The sequence below is a fragment of the Micropterus dolomieu genome, linkage group LG23, assembly GCF_021292245.1.
Source record: "Micropterus dolomieu isolate WLL.071019.BEF.003 ecotype Adirondacks linkage group LG23, ASM2129224v1, whole genome shotgun sequence".
NCBI classification, from domain to species: Eukaryota; Metazoa; Chordata; class Actinopteri; order Centrarchiformes; family Centrarchidae; genus Micropterus; species Micropterus dolomieu.
This window is the reverse complement of record NC_060172.1, coordinates 13,120,989-13,142,078: the sequence shown is the minus strand read 5'-3', so window position 1 is coordinate 13,142,078 and position 21,090 is coordinate 13,120,989. Positions and strand designations below refer to the sequence as shown.

The window sequence follows — 21,090 nt, the reverse complement described above, 5'->3', positions numbered from 1 at the left end:
AGCGTTTGGATGTCAAAGTGGTTCAGGAGGGGAAGGAGAAAAACCTTGACGTCCCTTGTTTGCTGCTCTGCGCATGCTCAGACTGCGCTCCCGTCTTATTAATTTTTAATGGAAAATGGCTGCGTTTCTCAACCAAACCTCTGGAGCTGGGAAATAAAAATCCGTCCAGCTGAGCCTCCTCGTTAACACCGTAACAATCTGATGTGGTGATTAAACGCTAGCTAGCCGATGTCCTGCGCTGCGAAAATATTTGGGAAAATGCATCGACTCAGGCGCTGAGAGATGAAAGATCATTTTTCTCCTTAACCCTTTCTGCTCCGAGATCTGCGAACAATCGAGGTACAGTAACCTTAGCGCTAATGTTGGTGGCAGGAGGGTGTTTGTATATTCATTATATGGCCGTAGATGTGAGCAGCCACATTGGTTATCTGCGCACTTTTCGCTCGTTGGTCAAGCTGTTAAACCCCTAATACGGTGCGAAAACGAGGCTAAATTCAGCCGATTGTGTTATGAAGTGACAAGGGGAGCAGGAGGTTTTGTCCTCTGCACGCAAAGATGCTGAATCCATGTGCATATTTATTTGTGTGAATGAATATTACTACAAACAGTGGAGTATATGTGATAGTAAAGTCCACACCTTCTTGCATCCTGTGTCCTCTGCAAGAGAAATCTCAATCAGCAGCAGTCTGTTCCCCATCGCCTCTTTAAAGTATTTATAGCCTTATATTAGTTGTGAGCATTGTATTGCTGGAAGTAAAGAGCCAGAAGGGTAACTAATTGTAATTATGAGGTTATTGTGTATATTATACTTGCCCCCTCCACATGGAAGTCAGAGGTCACAGTCAGCTGCAGAATACCAGCTGGGATTCAGCATCTTGCTCAAAGGCACTTCAGCACCAATTTAATAAGGTTTATGCTTGTTATCAAGGTCTTTAACCCAGGCACTTTTTGTATCCATAATCACTACCCCAACAAAATTAAAATTGTTTTCTTGATCTAGTTAAAACAAGGTCAATTGAACTCTTTGACCTCCTGTCATGTTTTGATTTTTGGCTTTTGAGGAGTCTGAATGTAAACCACAATTTATGGGTTTAGATACTCAGGCCGGAAATACCCAGCTTAACCCAACAAACTGAGTGTGAACTTGGATTCTTCAACATACAGGCACACATCTGGACACCCTGATGGAACATAAGGGAAAAAAACGTGCATTTCTAAAGTATTCATAATTAGATTGAGATTTGTTTTTGACTCATTCCTGACACCAAAATCTACAGCAAGACAGAGTGACAAGTTACAAAACCCAATTCACAAAATAACATTTTATTGACAAGCACTTATACATTGGTAATAAGGAAAATGTGATTCCAAAGGAAAAAAGATGAAAGAAAACAAACTGTTAAATATTAGTGTTAAATTATGAAAGTCTGATAGTGAAATTTATATGTGTCCAGTAAATTTGATTGTCCAAGTTGTGGAGTTGTAAAATCAGGTTTGGAGCAGTGATTTCAGGTGAATTCAGGTTTGAGGGAAACCAATCCAAAGTTTGTTGTCCAATCACATGTTAACAAGAGCTGCTGGTCTTCTCAAGACATCTGGTCTTTGATTTGTGTGTAGTGTGAAGTGTAATGTTGATTTAAGACAGCAACGTTCGGCACTGTCTCATCCACTGTGTGGGAGACAGTCCCAGATGGTTTCCATATAAAAGCTTAGGGAAATTACTGTGCACTGGACTTTATTGGAGGGGGGGGAGTTACCCAGATGTGCATTTGCCAAACCAACCAGTTAGTCTTGAAGTCTTTTCTCTTGTGAAACTGGAAAAAAAAAATAGTTTTTGAACACTTAAGATAGAACATAAATCTCACCTTTGTGTCGCTTTTTGAATTTTATTTTCAGTGTTTAATGGGCCCCTTTTTTGTCCCTTGTGGCAGAAAGTGGGTGTTTTCAGGCATCCAGCCTTAGGGGGAAATAATAAAGTCATTACACCTTGGCATGCGACAATGAGGTGAAGAAGACTCCACACTAGAAAACTTACTTAGACAGTATAAAGGTGAGATTTATGCTTTATCAAAAGTGTACGTTTTACAAGAGAAAATACTTCAAGGATAAAGAGTATATGCATATGCACATCTGGTTAACATCCCCACCTCCAGTAAAGAGCATCAAACAGCGTCTTCTCTAAGCTTTTCTGCTTGAACCATCTGAGACTGACAGTAGATAAGAAAGTCCCCAATGGGGCTAGCCCCTGGCCCCAGATTCCTTTTGTTTTCACCTGGCATCATACTACCCGGATAACAGCATTGACTCTATGCAGATATATTAGTTCAGTTTATTTATTTGTCATATACTCAATTATGGTGACGCAGTCGTTCTCAGGCTCCCTCCCACAGCGCTCATACAAAAATGTATAAAGAAATTAACACAAGTAAATTGAGAAGATAATGACATAAACTGTGCATAAGTTAAAATCTAAAAATATAATATTTGTGAATGTGAATCTATTGTGAATTGAATTTATTGCCAGGTATGTGCACACATACGAGGAATGTGACTCCGGATCGTACATTGCTCACGATGAGCTTACTCATACAATAATACAATAATAAAATCAGACACAGGCTACAGTATAGAGAACACATGTACTGTATACACACTATAAACAAAAACAATATAGACAGATTGAGACTAGTGCAATGAGCAGAGTGCAAAGGATGCAGGAGTAAATTATTATTACCATTATTATTATTATTATTATTATTATTATTATTGTACATGACGGAAGTGGATGAGATATACAGGTACACATACACATACATGCATACATGTACACATGCACACAGTGTGATGGAGCATAGTGCAAAGGATGCTGGAATAAATAAGTGTTATGTGCAGGTGTTATGTGAGGTAGGTGGATTGGTACACAGTATATACAATATGACAATATGAATAGTATGAACAGCTCTGAAATAGAGAATGATGAATAAATAATAAGTGGTAACCAGTAAACAGGTGACTGATTAGAGACAGAGTTACTGGGTTATTGCACAGGAATTGTTCCTGACACTGTGAGACAGAAGTCAGCTGTTCATCAGAGTAATGGCTTGTGGGAAGAAACTGTTCCTGAGTCTGTTGGTTTTGGCGTACAGTTCTCTGTAGCGCCAACCAGAGGGGAGGAGCTGGAACAGGTTGTGTCCGGGGTGAGATGGATCTGCAGTGATGTTTCCTGCCCGTTTCCTGACACTGGAAATGTATAAGTCCTGAATGGAGGTTGGCACTGATGATCTTTCTGCAGTCCTGACTGTCCGTATATAAACAATAAAATAAAATATTTAGATAGACTGTTGTACAATAGTGGTGAAATTAACAAACTGTATTAGTACTTTAATCTGTGTGTGATAACACAACTTATTTCCGCCCTCAGCTGAAGATGATGCGCCAGGTGACAAGCAGTGACTTCTGCATGAATAGCAGGCCGTCATGCCTAGCAGAGGATGGCCACCACCCTGCCTCCCACTTTGAACTGTGCACCTCCCAGTCCAACAAGTTCTATCCTCCTCCCCCTCCGTCGGCCCTCCAGATGACGCTGGCTCCCATGGTCTTACCTGCCCAGAGCCACAAGTCCATGGTGTGCCAGAGACAGGAAGTGCTTGGGGGTAACACCAGCTCGCCTGGAAAAATACCTGGCATTAAAGGCGCTGATCAAGCGACGGATGACGGCAAGAAGAAGAACAAGGCTGTCGGGAAGACAGGCAGGCGTGGGAGGCCTTTGGGAACCACCAAGCTAGCCGGATACAGAACCAGCACGGGGCGACCCCTCGGCACCACCAGAGCTGCTGGGTTCAAGACGAGCCCAGGAAGGCCGCTGGGTACTACCAGAGCAGCAGGGTATAAGGTCAGCCCCGGACGGCCTCCTGGCAGCATCAAGGGCCTCTCTCGCCTCAACAAACTGGCTTATGGTGGCACCTGTAGCGGGGCGGCTTTCCCCTATCCACTACCACACAAGGAAATCCTCTGTGAACCTTCCTGCAAAGAGAAGACACCGAATGAGTGAAGGCTCTTCTCTGTTTCTACTCACCCTCCAACAGTTGAATAAGAGACGCATGTGTACAGGTTTCCTGCCAGATACTGGGGGTGCCTGTAATCTTTCCCAGTCTGCTGTGACGCTGAGAGGAGGAGATTTTCTATTATTCGTGTTGGTGTCATCTGTGTGCCTGCCACCTGATATGCTCCATAGCGTGTGGAAGATTTCACTACACATTACGGTATCTGTTTTTTTGGTAAAAAAAATCATACTAGATGTTTCTTGAGCAAGAGGCTTTTATCTTACTAACAACTGTAGTGATAGTTCATGACAAGTTTAATTTTCATTGTGCTTTATGTAGCATTTTTACACAAGTGAATGATCGAAACATTCGTTTTAAAATGTTTAATCACTGTAAACAAAGGAGACCATCATGAGAAGAGTGATAGCCACAATTATGTGAAATCTGTTGGGTTGCTTTGCAGCATAAAACAAGGACACATTTTACTTTGTATTTTCATCATGCTACAGTTTAAAGTTAATATTAGCTTATGTCAGATATTCTCTCTTGCTCTTGCTCTTTAAACAACCACATGTGAAGCAAGAAATGTAGAAAAAGAGACAAGTAGGCTAGCAACATTGCTTTTACAACAGGAAGGTTTGTTGGAAATGTGGTCTTTCATTTATAAATCTAAATGCTATATGTAGCACCTTTTATGTGTCACATTTGTAAAATAGAAAGCGTCTCACCCAGATTCTTTATTTTGAGTGAAAGATAGTTAGATGTACAGATAGCACCCTGAAAGTGAAATCCAATTAATTCAACACACTAAACACTAAAAACATGATTCCTGCTAATACTGTCTTACTGTTCACTCTCTAAATGTCATCTCGCGAAATGTCTATATATTATTTGCATGCAAATGTCATCAAAGCAACTGAGTCAGCTTACAGATTGTTGTGAGAAATAACACTGTTATCCTAGTTTTATTTTTTTTACTAAAAGTATAAAAGCATAAACATTGCCAGCAACTCAGACCACCTCCTGCTTTTCTTAGAACCTGCTAAAAATTGGTTAATGTGGGCCGTGGTTGCCTCGTTCTTTGCGCGTAAACGTTTGGATGAACGGTGTTTGTGTGTTCAGCTTGGTACTGGATCGTTCTTAATTACAGTCAAATTTGTGGTAGTTCATCTCAGCCAGTTCAGAACCCCTACTCACTGGTGGTCTCACTGTAGAAACGGGATATTTGGTAGCTTACTCCTAGTAGAAAATCCGATTTTTTCTGCCCATGGCAGAGGGCTGGGTGTCACTGAAAATGTTTAAATACATCAAAAGAAGTAAGTAAAGTTTAATTTTGTCTCAACAGAAAGCAGGTGAAGATGCATAAATAGCAACTATTTCGATTTAAAATATCTGATCAAAGAAAAAGTAAACAAGACTAAAAATCAGACCAAGCATTCCATTCCAACTTTTGATATTTGAAAGCTTTTGATTCTCGTTGCTAAAGACACATTTTGTCCGGTTCCTCAAAAAGAATTTTGACACCCAGCCCTCATCTTTTCATCCAAAAATGTAACTTATTTCTAAAGTTGATTTTGTGGTTATTATCAAATCTGACCATAATAAATCTGGTAAGTTTTGTGCCTTTGTGACTGTTGCATATATATATACAGAGAGAGAGAGAGAGAGAGAGAGAGAGAGAGAGCAAACAAGCAAAATTCAAGTTCAAATAAGAATGTATTTTGCTTTAATGATACATTTGTCTCAAGAAAATGAGCAGATTGGTGTTCAAAATATCATAATATCTTATCTGTAACATGAATGTGTTGCTGAATGCACTGACTATGATTGATATGGCAGTTTACATTGTAGTTATAAAACTTTACACAAATTATCTTTTTAAAAAAACATTGATTTACTAAGACATTAATGTGACAGACATTTACCCAACTAAAGCCTCAAATATCTTTTTGTATTCTTGCTCAAGAATATAGTTTTGACTTGAATCATAAATAAATGAGACCATCACTGAGAAGACTGTCGGCCACTGCTAGCCTCTATTGATAGAAAATCTGCAGACAGGTGGCGCTTCTCCTGAGCAAAGAGCCAGTGCTGTAGAAGGAAGCAGTGAACAGGTGATGGAAAAATCACTTTCATCATATAAGTCTGAAGAGAAAAGAACAACTTATTGCCACATTTATAAAAGCTTATGAAACACTTACGACCACTATCACGGGTGTGAGACGGACTACAAATTATCCCACAGTCTCATTTGTTTACGTATTATCTCACTTAATTGTAAGAATTTAAGAATCATGTATCGATTATGTCCTGATCTAATTTCTACATCGTAAAGTAATAGTACGGCTTATGAATCTTTTAAGATTTGATTTTAATGTATATGTTCTAATGTTATTTTATGTTGCTATGTATTATTTAGTTTAAGGTTCATTAGCTGCCCTGCAGAACACTTGAACCTGACTGCTGGGGCAGCTGGTGTTTTTGTGAAATGCTCATGTCAGCTAATTTAGTACAAACAGGCTGAAGACAGAAAAGAAAGTTACAGTAGTTTTAATGGTTTAATATTTGTCATTCCACAACATGCTTGATGCACTGTAAATACAGTAGATCATATAAAGTAAAATATGATTTTCATCCAAAATAACTGAGATTTGACTGTGTCGCTGTATTTTATTCAAGTCGTTTTTAATCGTTTAAATTGAAATCTTAAAACTTGCCCCGATGATCATTCGGTTTTTATTATTATTCATATACAGTGATTTGAAATCTTGAGAGTGAAGAAATAGTACAGCTTCACTGTTTCGCTGATTCATGACAACATTTAAAATCGTTAAATTTGGTGCAATAACCTGTTGTATGTATTGTACTGTGAAAACTTTGATACTATCACTTTTTATTATGGTTGTATTTTTATACTTGTGTACAAGGCCTTCTGTCACTTGTTTTGTTGATGTGTGTGGTGTTAACAGAGGTTACTGAAATGTCACATACAAAAACCTTTTCACCCTCCTTTACCAAAGAATATGATGTTATCTAACTGTAGGCATTTATGCTATTTGATTTTTAAAATATTCCAACATCTCATAATATAACCTTAGCATGAAAGTTACTGTGTACAATGTAAATGAAAAAGCACTTGGAGACCACTGTCCCATAAAAGACTGTGATTGTTTGGATTAGTACAAAACCTTTAAATTGTCACATCTGAAGCTATTAAAACACCACTTTCTTGAAAGCATTGTAAATTGCTCAACAATGACAATGTAAACTTAGTTCCTTACATTTCATTGTATTTATATTGTTATTCTCCTTTGAAAATATTTCTCTTTTTATATGTAATTCTTATGTAGCCATGTTTGATATTTAACTGATCTTGTTTTGTTGAGGTTATAGCTGACATGATGCCTGGCTGTCTCACAATCTGAAGATTGTGTTGTTTTAGGCTTTAGGTACATATTGTGCCGTGGAGCCTGATGGGATAAACATGCTGGCAGAATGCACTGTTAGCTGAAGAAATTTTGACATGTCTCAGTAGGAAAAGCACTGGTAAAAATAATAAAATGAACGATGGCTCAATTCCATTTAGTTGCTTCAGTTTCGGGGTCCTGGTATTGTGCATGCTGGCTCATTGTCACACTGTCATGGCTTACTGGGACACTTGAATAGGCCGTAAATGTTACTAGTAACACTGTTGCTTCTCCTTCTATCACAAGTCAAAATGTCTGCTGTGACAAAGGCCTTTTGTCTGTCCTGCTCCATCTTCTTGGTAACCTTGCTCCACTAGCTTCTGCTACTTTGTTGTTTTCTCGTTTTTGTCCATATTTTAGACTAACTGGATATCTACTCTTGTAATGTAACAAACATAAAATAATGATTATTTTGCCAACCTTCAACAACTACAGCTCCCATGACAGGGTGCTAGTGGAACAGTGGTTAGCTTCTCCACCAGTAACGTCTCTAAAGCCATGCAATTTCCTATTGAAGGTTTCTTTCATCGGTGGTCCATATTATGATAAATGGGAATTCCAAAGGTCTTGGGCTTGTGGGAAATGATGTTTGATAAAGGCAGCTAAAATCAGAACTAATAAACAATAATACTATGATATAAAAAACACAGAGGTTTTTGTTCCACTTTGGCTCTACATTTCTCTTAGTGAGATATATTGTTGTTGTTGAACACTAACAAAATGACTGTTGTATTGTCTCCAAATAAGGAGTTGTACAAAGTTTACTATCCAGTACAGTAGTAGTAGATATTCATTTAGCGTAAAATATGGACAGAAATGCCACAAACATGTTTCAGCATTTTATGAAGGCAGATGAAAGAAATCCCACTGAGTTACAAATGTTAATAAAAACAGATGCTAGCTAGGACAGCGGGAGTAGGACTTCTGATGGTATGTTGAGATTCGGATTAGAGATGGCTTGGGTTAAGTAAGTGTTTGACATAATGAAAAATTTGGAAAGAAATCAGGAGGACTTCTCCATTACAACAAATCTGTGTCATATTATCTGAGATTTTAGGCTTTCTGCATTGTTAACACACTTGTTGTTAATGGGAAAACATTTACGACCATGAAATGATAACAGTGTAATGACTGATTGCCAGTATATTAGGTGTAACCTCAGAGCTCCGTGAAGGTTCATGTTCAACATGTAGAAAATACTTTGTTAAATATAGGGACATTGTGGAGCGTATATATTACACAAAACCATTTTTCTCCTGAATTGTTCGCTTGACAGTAGGCACTGACATTTTGGATGGTCATCGCAGAAGGGATAGGAGATAATTATGGAAGGTTGATTACTCAATGACATTGTTAAAATCTTTCATTTTCAGCTGTAATATTTCAAGTTAAATCAGTGCTGACACAAGGCACAGGAGGTGATAGTTTGTGTTGCTTTTCCATCATTGTCTTTTGAGTGATTTCTTTATCTCACCATCTTCAGCATTAAATCAACACATGGTCTGTTGTCTGTAGATGATGATTTCAAAAAATATTACCTCACATTTTGAGTGTTTTTGAGAAGACGTGAAGCCCAGTAATTCCTACAGTGTGATTGACGAAGCCTGTAAAGCTTTGTATTTTTGCCATTTTATTCCTGCATGATTGTTGTGGAATGTTCAAAAGTTGTATAATAAATCTGAAAGTAACACATTCTGCTGAAATATTGTCCTGACATTTTTTCCTTTTGCAAAAGAGTCAACTTTTCACAAACTTCATCATTTCATGATTCTGCTTCTTCTTGTGAAGGAACCTGTCACCTCCACCATAAAGTGGAGGATATTTGATAGAATCTCTCTGTGTTTTTCTGTTACCAAAATATCTTGAAAATTGAATGACTGAAAAGACATTTAGCATGAAAATGACAGAAACTCTGACAATAAAAGGTAAAAGAAAAATGCTTTTATCAGTGTGATTCTTTACAGAATAGCAGTTTGCTGATAAAATGATGACAAAGCTATTTATTTATTTATTTGTAAAGCTTTGATTTTTCATAAATGTTTACTAAAACTGTCACCATGAAAAGACACTCTTAAAAATATGATAAGCAAAGTTCAATTCTAATGTATATAAACTACTACAGAGTAGCAAATTTTTTTCATGTAGTTTTTTGATGTAAAAAAGTAATGTGAGTTGCAATATCGTGTGTAGTACAGACTGCAGTATGTAGAGTACTAAAAAGGTTAATATTAAAATGTCATGTTCCTTAAGATATACAAAAAAATTACACTTTACATTATTTTACATTCATTTGGCAGATTATTTACATACATGATGCTTTTATTGATGTTGTAATTTTTGACATAATTAAGCCAATTTATATAATAACAACAATAAAATTCAGGTTTAAGTAGGACAAAAGCAGATGTTTCATCAAACGGTTTGCATGCAGATGTAATATTTTCCATGTACAGTCGATAATTAACACATTTAGTAAATAAAACATACAAAACCAACTATAATAAACAAGATAGTTTAATCCCTATCTAGTAAATTAAAAGATAATTTATTTATTTTTCATTTCACTGTGTCATCGACACAAACAAAATAACATTAAATCCAACAAAATATATCACAGTCCGAATCCCTGGCTTGATCTCTGGAGTGCAGACACACCTCAACATATACATACATACAGCACCACAGATAAATCACTTTTTAAACTGCTGTTTACTTGAGCTCACAAAACTCAGCAGTGTCTCCAGGGGTATTTGGAAGCCAAAATCCAGGAAAGAGAGGCTGAGTGAACGTGGTCTGGACTCTGTGGAGGAGAGTCATGGTTTCAGAGATGTTGTAGTAAGACAGAGTCCCTGCCCTATGATCCAGGTAAACTCCTATTCTAGAGGACAGAGGGCCTGAGATGGAAGTAGAAATACTGTTATGTATGAATGTATAACCATAACTTCTACAATACAATGCCCAAGATTTGTCATTATATCCAAATCCAGACTCATCTCTTGCCCCTGTTCTGCTAATATCCTTGTATGCAACTGCTATATAAACGTTCCCGCTCCATTTCACCTCCAAGTAACAACGTCCAGTCAGACCCTCTCTACTCAGGACCTGCCACCTTGCAAGAAATCTGTCTGGGTGACCCAAATATAACTGGTCTACTTCCATTAATGTTGCTTTTCTGTTGCTGTCACTCAATCCTAAACGTGTGTGTGCTGTATTATGATCCAGTGTGATTTGACGAGAATATTTCAAAGATTCATCTCTGGTTCTGGGCTCTGGTTGAGGAGCCACTTCAGTCACTGCCAGTGAGATCTTTGCCCACTCCTCACTCACAACAGTCTGCAGTTTATCTCTGGCCGCTGACAACGCCGCTGTCACATCCTCAAAAGAGCACAGAGGAAGGACAGCAATGTTGGGTGAGTCTTCAATCTTGCTCAAATGTGACAGCGATGGGTAGTTGTTCAGGAAATGGAGGTGATCCTCTGTGTGTGAGAGCTTCTCCAGCTCACTGTCTTTCCTCTTCAGCTCAGTGATCTCCTGCTGCAGCTTCTTCTCAAGCTCTTTAGCTCGACTCACTTCAGTTTTCTGCTGGGATCTGATCTGCTGCTTCACTTCAGAGCTTCTTTTCTCAATGAGACGGATCAACTGAGTGAAGATCTTCTCACTGTCCCTCACAGCTCCATCAGCAGAGAGATTGATAGCTTCCACCCTCTGCTGAAGCACCTTGACGTCTTTCTCTGTGTCCTGGACTCTCTGTTGGATTTTTTGTCGAATCACCCTGAGCTCTGTCTGCCTTTCAGTCCTTTCTGCTGCAGCAGAGACTTTGTCATGGCCTTTATGATCATCCATGGAGCAGAGATAACAGATGCACTTCTGATCAGTGCGGCAGAAAATCTTCATCACCTCGTCATGGCGAGAGCAGATGTTCTCCTGAAGCTTTAAAGTGGCTTCAACCAGCTTGTGTTTCTTTAATGCAGGTACATCGTAGTGAGGCTGGAGGTGTTGCTCACATTGAGATGCCATACACATCAGACAGGACTTGAAGGCTTTCAGCTTCCTCCCAGTGCAGAAATCACAGGCCACGTCTCCAGGTCCCGCATAGGAATGATCAGGTGAAGGAGCTTGAAGTCCTACTTTCTTCAGTTCCTCCACTAACTCAGCTAACATGGTGTTTTTCTCCAGGACAGGCCTCAGTGTGAAGCTCTGCCTGCACTGAGGGCAGCTGTGTGTTTTCTTCTGATTCTCCTCATCCCAGCAGTCTTTAATACAGCTCATGCAGTAGCTATGCCCACAGGGAATAGTCACAGGATCATTGAGGAGATCCAGACAGATTGAACAGCTGAGTTTTTCTCGATCCAGAATCACTTGCTGTGCCATTTCTCCTCCAGACGACAGTGAATGTCAGTAAGTTTCACTTTCTGTTAACAGATAAAAGGTGTGCTCATTTCCTTGAAGTTTGTTCACTGATCTGCAATGTAGCGACTTTTCAGCTCTTTCATTTAATCACATGGTGTTCACACCCATCTGTAAACTGTGAGATCTGTGAAATGGGAGGATACAACAAACGTCTGAGCTGAACAGACTCTTAAGAGTTCTTTGGAGCAGGAGGGGCCTAGCTTAGCCAATGAATTTAGTCTGATGAGGTTAAAAAGTTGTGCTTCATTCCAGGAAGAGGAGCAGTCTGGGAGTTGCAGCTATTAGTTAAAAGTACCTTTCAGATTTAACTACAGAAATGTTCCCAGTGTAGATATACTACTACTGCTACTACTAGTACTACTAATTGAATTTCAACACCCAGCACTCATCTTGTCCTCAAATGTCTCTTGGCATTTTTTTTCTAAAAAGTTGATTTTGTTGTTCCTATCAAATCTGTCCGGAATGTGTGATTTTTGTTTTAATATTCCTACTCTTACAACAAAATTTGACCTAATCAGGTAATTTTTGTGCCTTTCTGACTACTGCAGTACTTATATACACATATACCTGTGTATATGTTAAGAGTGTGGGTACATTGGTTTACTTTAAAAGGGACACCTTGTCACATTGTCATGTCACATTAGGGAAAGTCTGTCACCGATAGGAAATTACTGTGTATCTTTTGAGTTATCCATCTTATCCACTTGTTACATTATTTTAAGTAAAAAAGGAAAATTCAAGTACAAATGAATATGTATTTTGCTTTATTACTACATTTTTTCCAAGAAAATGAGCAGATTGACATTCAAAGTATAATCTTATCCATAACATGAATGTGTAGCTGAATGCACCGAGTTTGATTGATAGAGCAGTTTACATCTTCGTTATAAAACTTATTTACACAAAGTATCTTTAAAAAACATTTATTTGATGTGATATTTGTGTGACAGACATTTATCCACTGAAGCCTCAATGATCTTATTTGTATTCTTACTCAAAGATAAAAAAAAACAATACATGTTTTGATTTGTATTTTAATGCTGAATCATAAATAAATGAGACCATCTCTAAGCAGACTGTTGGCCACTGCTGGCCTCTATTCTGTGTTTTTAAAGCATGAGCCAGCAGGATATATTTGGTGAGAAATGTGCAGACAGGTGGCGCTGTTCCTCCAGAGCAAAGAGCCAAAGTGGTAGTTAAATCAGAAGCAGAAGGAAGCAGGGAACAGATTATGGAAAAATCATTTCCATCACATTCATCAAATAAGTCTGAAGAGAAAAGAACAACTAACAGCCACATTGAAGCTTATGGGGCACTTACAGCCACCATCACAGGTGTGAGACGGACTACAGATCATCTCAATCACTGTCTCATTTGTTCACTATTTTCTCACTGAAGGGTAAGAATTTAAGAATTATGAATTGATTCTCTAATTTCTACATCGTAATGTAATGGTATGGCTTAGCAATCTTTGAAGTTTTGATTTTAACGTCTGTTCTGTCTTATTTTGTTTGAGGTACATTTGCTGCCCTGCAGAACAGTTGAACCTGACTGCTGGGGCAGCTGGTGTTTTTGTTAAATGCTGATTTAAAATAATTTAGTGCAAACAGGCTGAAGACAGAAAAGAAAGTTGCAGTAGGTTTATTGATTTAATATTTGTCATTCCACAACATGCTTGATGCACTGTAAATACAGTAGATCATATATAGCCAAATATGATTTCCATCCAGGATAACTGAGATTTGACTATGTGTCGCTGTATTTTATTCAAGTTTTTATTGTTTTAAATTGAAATCTTAAAACTTGCCCTGATGATCATTCAGATGGCTCTCAGTCCTGAGAGTGAAGAAATACAGCGTCACTCGTCAATCTTCACTTATTTAATCTTAAAAAAGACGATTAGCAAACAATTTTTCAGAAACGAATATTACAAATGATATAAGCTACTGTAGAGTAGATAATTTTACAGTTGTTTTTCATGTGCTTTTCAGGTACATATTCTGAAAAAGTAATGTGATTTTGCAATATCATCAAAACAGCAGAACAGTATGCAGTACAGACTGCAGTATGCAGAGTACTAAAAAGTAAATATTAACTTATGATGTTCCTGAATATATAAGTAACTAAAATTAACCTGTTCTTTTTTTTTTATATAATTGAACTCATTTATCTAAAAACCAAATTCAGATTTAAGTAGGACAAAAACAGATATTTCATCAGACATTTTGCATGGACTATATTTTCCATGTACAGGATATGATGAGCGGGTTTGGAAAATATAACGTAAGAATCAAATTTCAACAAATAAGTTAAATTACTCCCTATGTAGAAAATAAAAATGGAGATTATTTTTATTGAATTGACAAACTAAACAACCTAAAATCTAACAAAATACATCACAGTCCAGCCCACTATGTTTGATCTCTGCAGTGCAGACACACCTCAACATATACATACAGCATCATAGATGAATCACTTTTTATACTCCTGTTTACTTGAGCTCACATAACCCAGCAGTGCTTACAGCAGTTTGTCGAAGCCAAAATCCAAGATAGAGAGGCTGAGTCAATGTGGTCTGGACTCTGTGGAGGAGAGTCATGGTTTCAGAGATGCTGTAGTAAGACAGAGCCACTGCCCTATGATCCAGGTAAACTCCTATTCTAGAGGACTGAGGGCCTGAGATTGAAGTAACAAAATTGTTATGTCTGAAATTATAATAATCACTGTAACATTCTAATGCCCAAGATTTGCCATTATGTCCAAATCTACGTTCATCTACAGTCCCTGTTCTGTTAATATCCTTGTATGCAACTGCTATAAAAACGTAACTGCTCCACTTCACCTCCAAGTAACAATGTCCAGTAAGACCCTCTCTACTCAGGACCTGCCACCATTCAAGAAATCTTTCTGGGTGACCCAAATATAATTTGTCAACTTCAATTAATATTGCTTTTCTGTTGCTGTCATTCAAAGACAAACGTGTGTGTGCTGTATTTGAGCTCTGGTTCTGGGCTCTGCTGGAGGAGGTAAAACATCCACTTCAGTCACTGCCAGTGAGATCTTTGCCCACATACACACACATGGTGTTTACACCCATCTGTAAACTGTGAGATCTGTTAAAGGGGAGGGAATGACAAACATGTGAGCTAAACAGACTCTGTTTGTCAAAGCAGGAGGTGCCTAGCCTATCCAATGAATAAGGTCTGGTGGGGTAAAGCTGTGCCTCATTCCAGTAAATAGCTTGTAACATGAATGTGTTGCTGAATGCACTGACTATGATTAATATGTCAGTTTACATTGCAGTTATAAAATGTTTTCCCCCACATATTTGTATTCTTGCTCACAGATAAAAAGAGACTACTTTGTTTTGATTTGTACTTTAATACTGAATTCAGAACTCAGAAAAACAGCCCTGTTTCCTGCTGATCTAAGTTAGGTTTTAATAATTTATTTAGATTAAGCAGAATGGATCATTGTCTCAAACCTTAAAGGAACAAGGACGATGATTTCAAAAAATACTACCTCACATTTTGAGTGTTTTTGAGATGACCGGATGCTCAGTTATTCCTACAGTGTGATTGGTAAAGCCTGTAAATCTTTGTATTATACCCATTTTATTGCAGCAAGATTGTTGTGAAATGTTCAAAAGTTGAGTAATAAATCTGAAAGTAACACATTCTGCTGAAATATTGTCTTAAAATATTTTTGTTTGCAAGAGTGAACACTTCACAAACTTAAAATCATTTCATGATTGTGCTGGTGAAAGTACCCATCCTCAACCATAAAATGGAGGTTATTTGATGGCTCCCCATCATGAAGGACAAAAATTAGATAATAAATAAATCAATAAGTACTTATTTAAATAAATAAATAAACAAACATGGAAATACAGAAATAACTAGCCTACATGTAGAATAAATACATTTTAAAATACCAAAAGGTATATAATTCTGCGTTTTCTTACCTCATGTTTGTATTGTCTTTTCTTTAAATCTCCCTCACTTTGTGTGTGATTGTGCATATGTGTGTGTGTGTGTGTATGTGTGTGTGTGTGTGAGTGTGGAGGGGGTGGGGTGGCATTATTGTCAGTGTCTTTTGTTTTTATAGTGTGAAGCACTATAAACTGTGTTACATGGCTTTGTATGAAAAGTGCCATTGCTGCTTTTTCTGTCCAGTTTCCGTGCAGAGAAACATGCAGCACATATGCTTGTAATTCTTCGAAAATCAAAAAACAAACAAACAAACAAAATGCAATTACTTTTTGCAACATAAAATAAATTCCTTCTTTTTTCAAAAGATGTTTTCAGATCTGGTCCCTGTGCCAAGTTCTGTATGCCCGCTGACAAAAGAGGTGGATGCAAATCTCGGCAGGAAGCCTCCAACATCTGGGGCGAGTTCAGCGCAGACAAAACAATGCAAAACGTTTTTTTCAACGGAAACGGCGGTCACGTGAACACCCTGTTGTGTACGCAAGCGCACTGCATTTTCCTGGCTTTTTAACGCCGTTGTGTTTACAAACTTGTTGCAGTTGATTGGGTAACACATGAGACACGCCCACCAAGAGAAAACATACTCCGAAGACCGTTGCAGAACGTTGCGCAACGTTTCAAGGAAACATGCCGTTCAATCTGAAAACGTTGCAAACCGGTGCAAAACGTTTTGAGATTGAACTCGCCCCTGTTCTGCCGAATGAAACATCCACCTCTTTAGGTCCTTTTCAGACACTTTGCTGGGCACATTGATCAAACGGCGTTATCATATTTTGAATCTCAAGAAAGGCTACTTCTTCTAAGTGTGATAAAATATTGATGACTCTAAACGTTCATAAAATATCAAAATGCTTAATTATTTATCACCATTGATGAACCCCATAACACCGGAAGCAGAATTCGGAGGTGCAGCATTTATTGTCTTCCGCCACATCTCGAAACATCCTATCCTACAAGCCGAACAACATCACCTCACGTCTCAACATGTCGTGATCACAGTTCATATTTGTATCCGGCTAAATTAGAAAAATATGACGGGGAATTTGAACAAACTTCACATCTCTTATGTCTTATTATGTATGTTGTGTCATTTTGATCTATCGAGGTTTTCGTCTGTGAGCGCACAGGGTAAGTTAACCGATGAGACGTGATTGTTAGCTAAACAGTGCTAGCACAAAACTGATGTTTATTTACAGCTGACTGGTTTTCATTCTGACTGTTCCTTTAATGTCAAGAAGCTAGTCTTAATGTTGTGTTCACGTGTTAACAAAGTGTCAGTTAAATTGGAGATTCACGTAGTGAGTTAGAGGTCTGGAACCAGGCTAGACCTTTTCAGTGCACCTTCTTTTAATGGGACAATTGCAACAATTACAAAGATCCACTCAGTCAATTTTAATAGCAGGTAATTGACACTTATGGGAAAGAAAAAGAGAGCTGTTACTAGAAATAAGAGATAATCTTCAGAGATATTGGTTAAAAGCTTGTCTTTAGCACTGTGGCTTACCCTCCCAAAAGGAAAACCGGTAGGACAGCCGTGAGTGAAACGTGTTATGTACTGACCTTGGTCTATATTGTACTTTTTTACAGAGAATGATGAGTCACCAGAGCTCATGTTGTCAAAAGATGCAGTGTCCGACTTGGAGAACATTCCCAAGTTTGTGGAGTCAGAAGACTTGGACTCTCTACCAAAGAGGCAGTTCAAGACAGCTGAGATCGCAGATGCTGTGATGGGTACTGAAGCTCCAATTGATCCATCTGACATTGAGTCCCTCTTCCCCAAAAATGTGAAAGACTTTCAGTCAGGCTTCTCCCCGCCTTGTGATGACAGCAGTGGCCAGTGTGGTTCACCTGTTCTGGCTGTGAAAGGAGCGTCTCTGGAGGAGAAGAGCACTGAATCATCACAGCAGGTAACTCACCAGAAGCAGGATATTGTGAATAGGGGTTGTTTTCACATTAAAAAATCCATAAATTCCAGCTTAAAGAGTAGATCTACTAGAGGTCAGGTATGAACACCTGCCTTCAGGAAAACCATGATAAAGTTTGGCTTGAAACTCCATAGGTTTTACTACATCCTCCAGTGATGAACAACCAATGTGTGCAGTTTCATGTCTCCCTAAAGTTAATTTCTTGGATTTGGAGAATGTCTATGTTTAAAGAATTATTCCTACAACTACTGACAGGACAGACTGATTTACAATAAAACAATCCACAGTGGCAGCAGAAGGTAGTGAATTGCCAAATAGTTGGTAAATACATAGTTTTAACTAAATGTGAGTTCCTAAGATCAGTTCTTATTGTGAGTGCCTGAGGAGGAGGTAGCAAGTTAACTTTGGGGAAGTTGAATGATTTCATGATAGGGGAAAAAAAATCTCCAATATGCATTACTATTTGTATAAATGATAAATTGTTTTCTTCATGTAGTTAAAAAAGATGTTTGATAATTTTGCTTCTTTACATTTTATTATATTTTTAAAATTGTTTTGAATGTGTAAGTTATGGACAGAATTCTAATTTAAAACATTCAACAGTTGTATGTATTATGTTGCAGAGATATCTACTGAAGTTAGCATGCTAACAAACCATTCCGTATTGTCTCATAATACCATGTTGTTCAGCTGTGAATAAACAGTGATGAGTGCAGTAGCAGTAGTGCAGAAGATGACTTCTCCTTGGATTTTTACCTCCAGGTCACCCTTGAAATAGTGCATGCTGACAACACACCAACTGAGGAGCAGAACGTCACAGAGACCGCCAAGACGTACAAGGTGAATTGTGATAGGAGGAACATCACAGGGATGGACACTTTTACCGTGCAGGTCCTCAACGCTTCACAGGTAATCATGCTGCCCTCTGAGGCACACTTTTTGAGGAGTGCCATCAACACTGTTAACGTCCGAATGCTGAATTTCTTCTTACATTTAAGAAGTTTGTGCTTAACACATGTTTTAAATTTTCATATAATAATAATTATGGATGAATAACAATATTCATCCATAATATTGGAAGTCTATTATAAGAATTAGAAATGTATTGTTGTGTAAACCCTAGAAAAATTCAAATTTTGCTTCATTGTAATAGACCCAAGATCCAACTGTTAGTATTCAGCTAATAATGGCCAATATATCAGTTAGGTTTTCATTCCTACCAGGCTATTCTGCTCATAAAATTTAATGGAAACCTATTTTCAAAACGACAAATTACTTCAGTGGGCAAGAACTACCTCAGCAGAGGTGTGTGTGTCCTTTGTCAAGCACTACATTAATAATAAAAAAACAGAGTTTGCAAACTAATTTGCAAATAAAATATGAACAAAATTACAGCCATGCAGAGAGAAATTTTACTCCTGTTCTGAGAAAAAGGCACAATATGCCGCTTTGTGTTTGACTGACTAATTGTAGGAGAGCAAATTCGTTCATTCCTCATTTCTCTTAGGACCTGATGGATTTCCTGAATGCTAACAGCACAGAGTGCTCTGTAGTGCTGTTTTTCACTGCCTGGTGCCAGTTCTCAGCCAGCCTAGCACCTCACTTCAATGCCCTGCCCCGAGTCTTTCCCAGCATGCACTTCTTGGCGCTGGATGCCTCACAGCACAGCAGGTGAATGGGTAATTTTTCTGGTATTAATGCGTATCATCCCTCCCTCTTTGAAAGCCCACTTTAAAGGGGCATTAAGGGATTTCTGTTTTTTATTACCCTTTGTGTTGTGTGTGGCTTGGGTAACATCATCTTGTATCTGGTAGAACTGTAACTCACATTTTTATTTGCTAGTAGACTAGCTTATTAGATTAGTGATCCAAAATACAATACAAACTATAAAATAAGCTTTTTTTAAAATTGTGTTTCTGAGCAAAAATAATCTTACTTAAAACTTTATATGACGCAAAAACTGTAAAGTTAGACCAGTGGTTCCCAAAGTTTTTGGCTTGTGACCACCTAAAATAAAGAATTGTTAGCTTTGCTTCCAAAGTAATGAAAACAATGCTAACTGTACATCAAGATACCAAGATAATCCAACCTAAATCTTAACATTTTCAGGATTTGATGAGACTGCATTTTGATTCCATCCTTTGATATGTATTCAGTGCTGGTGCTCTAAGTACATATTGTAGTAGTCCTGGTCAAACTCAAATATAATGCTGATCCACACAGCATCACTACAAAAATACAGACTTCAATCAATACCATTTTGTAAGAGTCTCATCAAAAACTGAACATTTAAATGTAAGCATGTGCATTTTTTTGTTTTAGTCTCTCCACGAGGTTTGGGACCGTGGCAGTGCCCAACATCCTGCTGTTCCAGGGTGCCAAGCCCATGGCTCGCTTCAATCACACTGACAGAACGCTGGAGACACTCACCTCCTTCATCGCTAACCAGACAGGTACAGGAAACAGTCTGAAATAATGCTGTTTTTATGTTTAGGACACTATAAAATGCACTATAAAACCTTCTGGACAGTCAAAATGTGTTCATTTGTCTATTGATGCCAAGTTCGGATTTCTCTGGACAGAGTACTCGCTATGCTGCTTTAGTTTTGATTGGTCACTTCCTGTCAGTGACTGCACTTCATGAAATAAAAACAATTTGACAATAGGTTAAATCCGCTTTTTCTCAGGAACAGGGGTTAAGTCATTCCTCTGTGTACTGGCTTTGCTTCTGTTGCTGGTAAACGCAATGTGTATACATATATCAAGCATGCTGTATTTTCTGATAAACTGTTTGTGTTCCAGGGTTTGAAACCACCGCCGACAAAACCGTGATGGATTCAGATCATCTCGGCCCCCTCCCTAGCGTCCCGGTGAAGAGCATCGACTGGCTGCTGGTCTTCTCTATCCTCTTCATCGCGGGCTTCACCACATACGCCATCCTGCGGACAGAGAGCATTCGCTGGCTCATCCCGGGACAGGAGCACGAACATCAGGACTGAAAACACACACACACACAGACTGCAAATCATTGGATGTAAACGATTATTTGATGAACAATTTAGTTTGTTAATAAATTCAACAGTTGCTAATTTACATATGTTTTTAACTTGTTTGATAAACAAATTAATGCATGTGAGCCATTGTGACTTATAATAAAGAATATAATGATTTGTAGCTTTTAACATTTCAGTGCTTTTTGCCATGTTAGAGAAGTCATAGCTATAGACTTGTGGTTCTGTGTAGTTTCTCTTCTGTG

At 38.1% G+C, this 21,090-nt stretch overlaps 3 protein-coding genes across 3 annotated transcripts; 2 read left to right on the top strand and 1 right to left on the bottom strand.

The window, feature by feature from the left end:
- The first annotated feature begins 97 nt into the window (after nt 1–97).
- lg23h5orf24 (linkage group 23 C5orf24 homolog) lies at nt 98–9,213 on the top strand. The gene is made up of 2 exons (XM_046039006.1): nt 98–339; nt 3,422–9,213. The coding sequence occupies exon 2, from the start codon at nt 3,428–3,430 to the stop codon at nt 4,049–4,051; it is 624 nt and encodes a 207-aa protein (XP_045894962.1). The 5' UTR covers nt 98–339; nt 3,422–3,427; the 3' UTR covers nt 4,052–9,213.
- Nucleotides 9,214–9,436: 223 nt separating this feature from the next.
- Nucleotides 9,437–12,044, bottom strand: LOC123962733 (tripartite motif-containing protein 16-like). The gene has a single exon (XM_046039005.1). The coding sequence runs from the start codon at nt 11,879–11,881 to the stop codon at nt 10,220–10,222; it is 1,662 nt and encodes a 553-aa protein (XP_045894961.1). The 5' UTR covers nt 11,882–12,044; the 3' UTR covers nt 9,437–10,219.
- A 4,797-nt stretch (nt 12,045–16,841) lies between these two features.
- txndc15 (thioredoxin domain containing 15) lies at nt 16,842–21,008 on the top strand. Its single transcript, XM_046040422.1, has 6 exons — nt 16,842–17,037; nt 17,497–17,816; nt 18,597–18,743; nt 19,342–19,505; nt 20,157–20,287; nt 20,637–21,008. The coding sequence occupies exons 1-6, from the start codon at nt 16,941–16,943 to the stop codon at nt 20,831–20,833; spliced, it is 1,056 nt and encodes a 351-aa protein (XP_045896378.1). The 5' UTR covers nt 16,842–16,940; the 3' UTR covers nt 20,834–21,008.
- Nucleotides 21,009–21,090: the final 82 nt, after the last annotated feature.

What these genes read in the sequence shown, in the direction of transcription:
- lg23h5orf24 (XM_046039006.1), top strand. Translation starts at nt 3,428, where the DNA reads ATGATGCGCCAGGTGACAAGCAGTGACTTCTGCATGAATAGCAGGCCG.
- LOC123962733 (XM_046039005.1), bottom strand. Translation starts at nt 11,881, where the DNA reads ATGGCACAGCAAGTGATTCTGGATCGAGAAAAACTCAGCTGTTCAATC.
- txndc15 (XM_046040422.1), top strand. Translation starts at nt 16,941, where the DNA reads ATGACGGGGAATTTGAACAAACTTCACATCTCTTATGTCTTATTATGT. An exon ending in AGGTCCTCAACGCTTCACAG is followed by an intron (nt 18,744 to 19,341) that starts GTAATCATGCTG and finishes CATTTCTCTTAG; the next exon opens with GACCTGATGGATTTCCTGAA. An exon ending in GATGCCTCACAGCACAGCAG is followed by an intron (nt 19,506 to 20,156) that starts GTGAATGGGTAA and finishes TTTTTGTTTTAG; the next exon opens with TCTCTCCACGAGGTTTGGGA.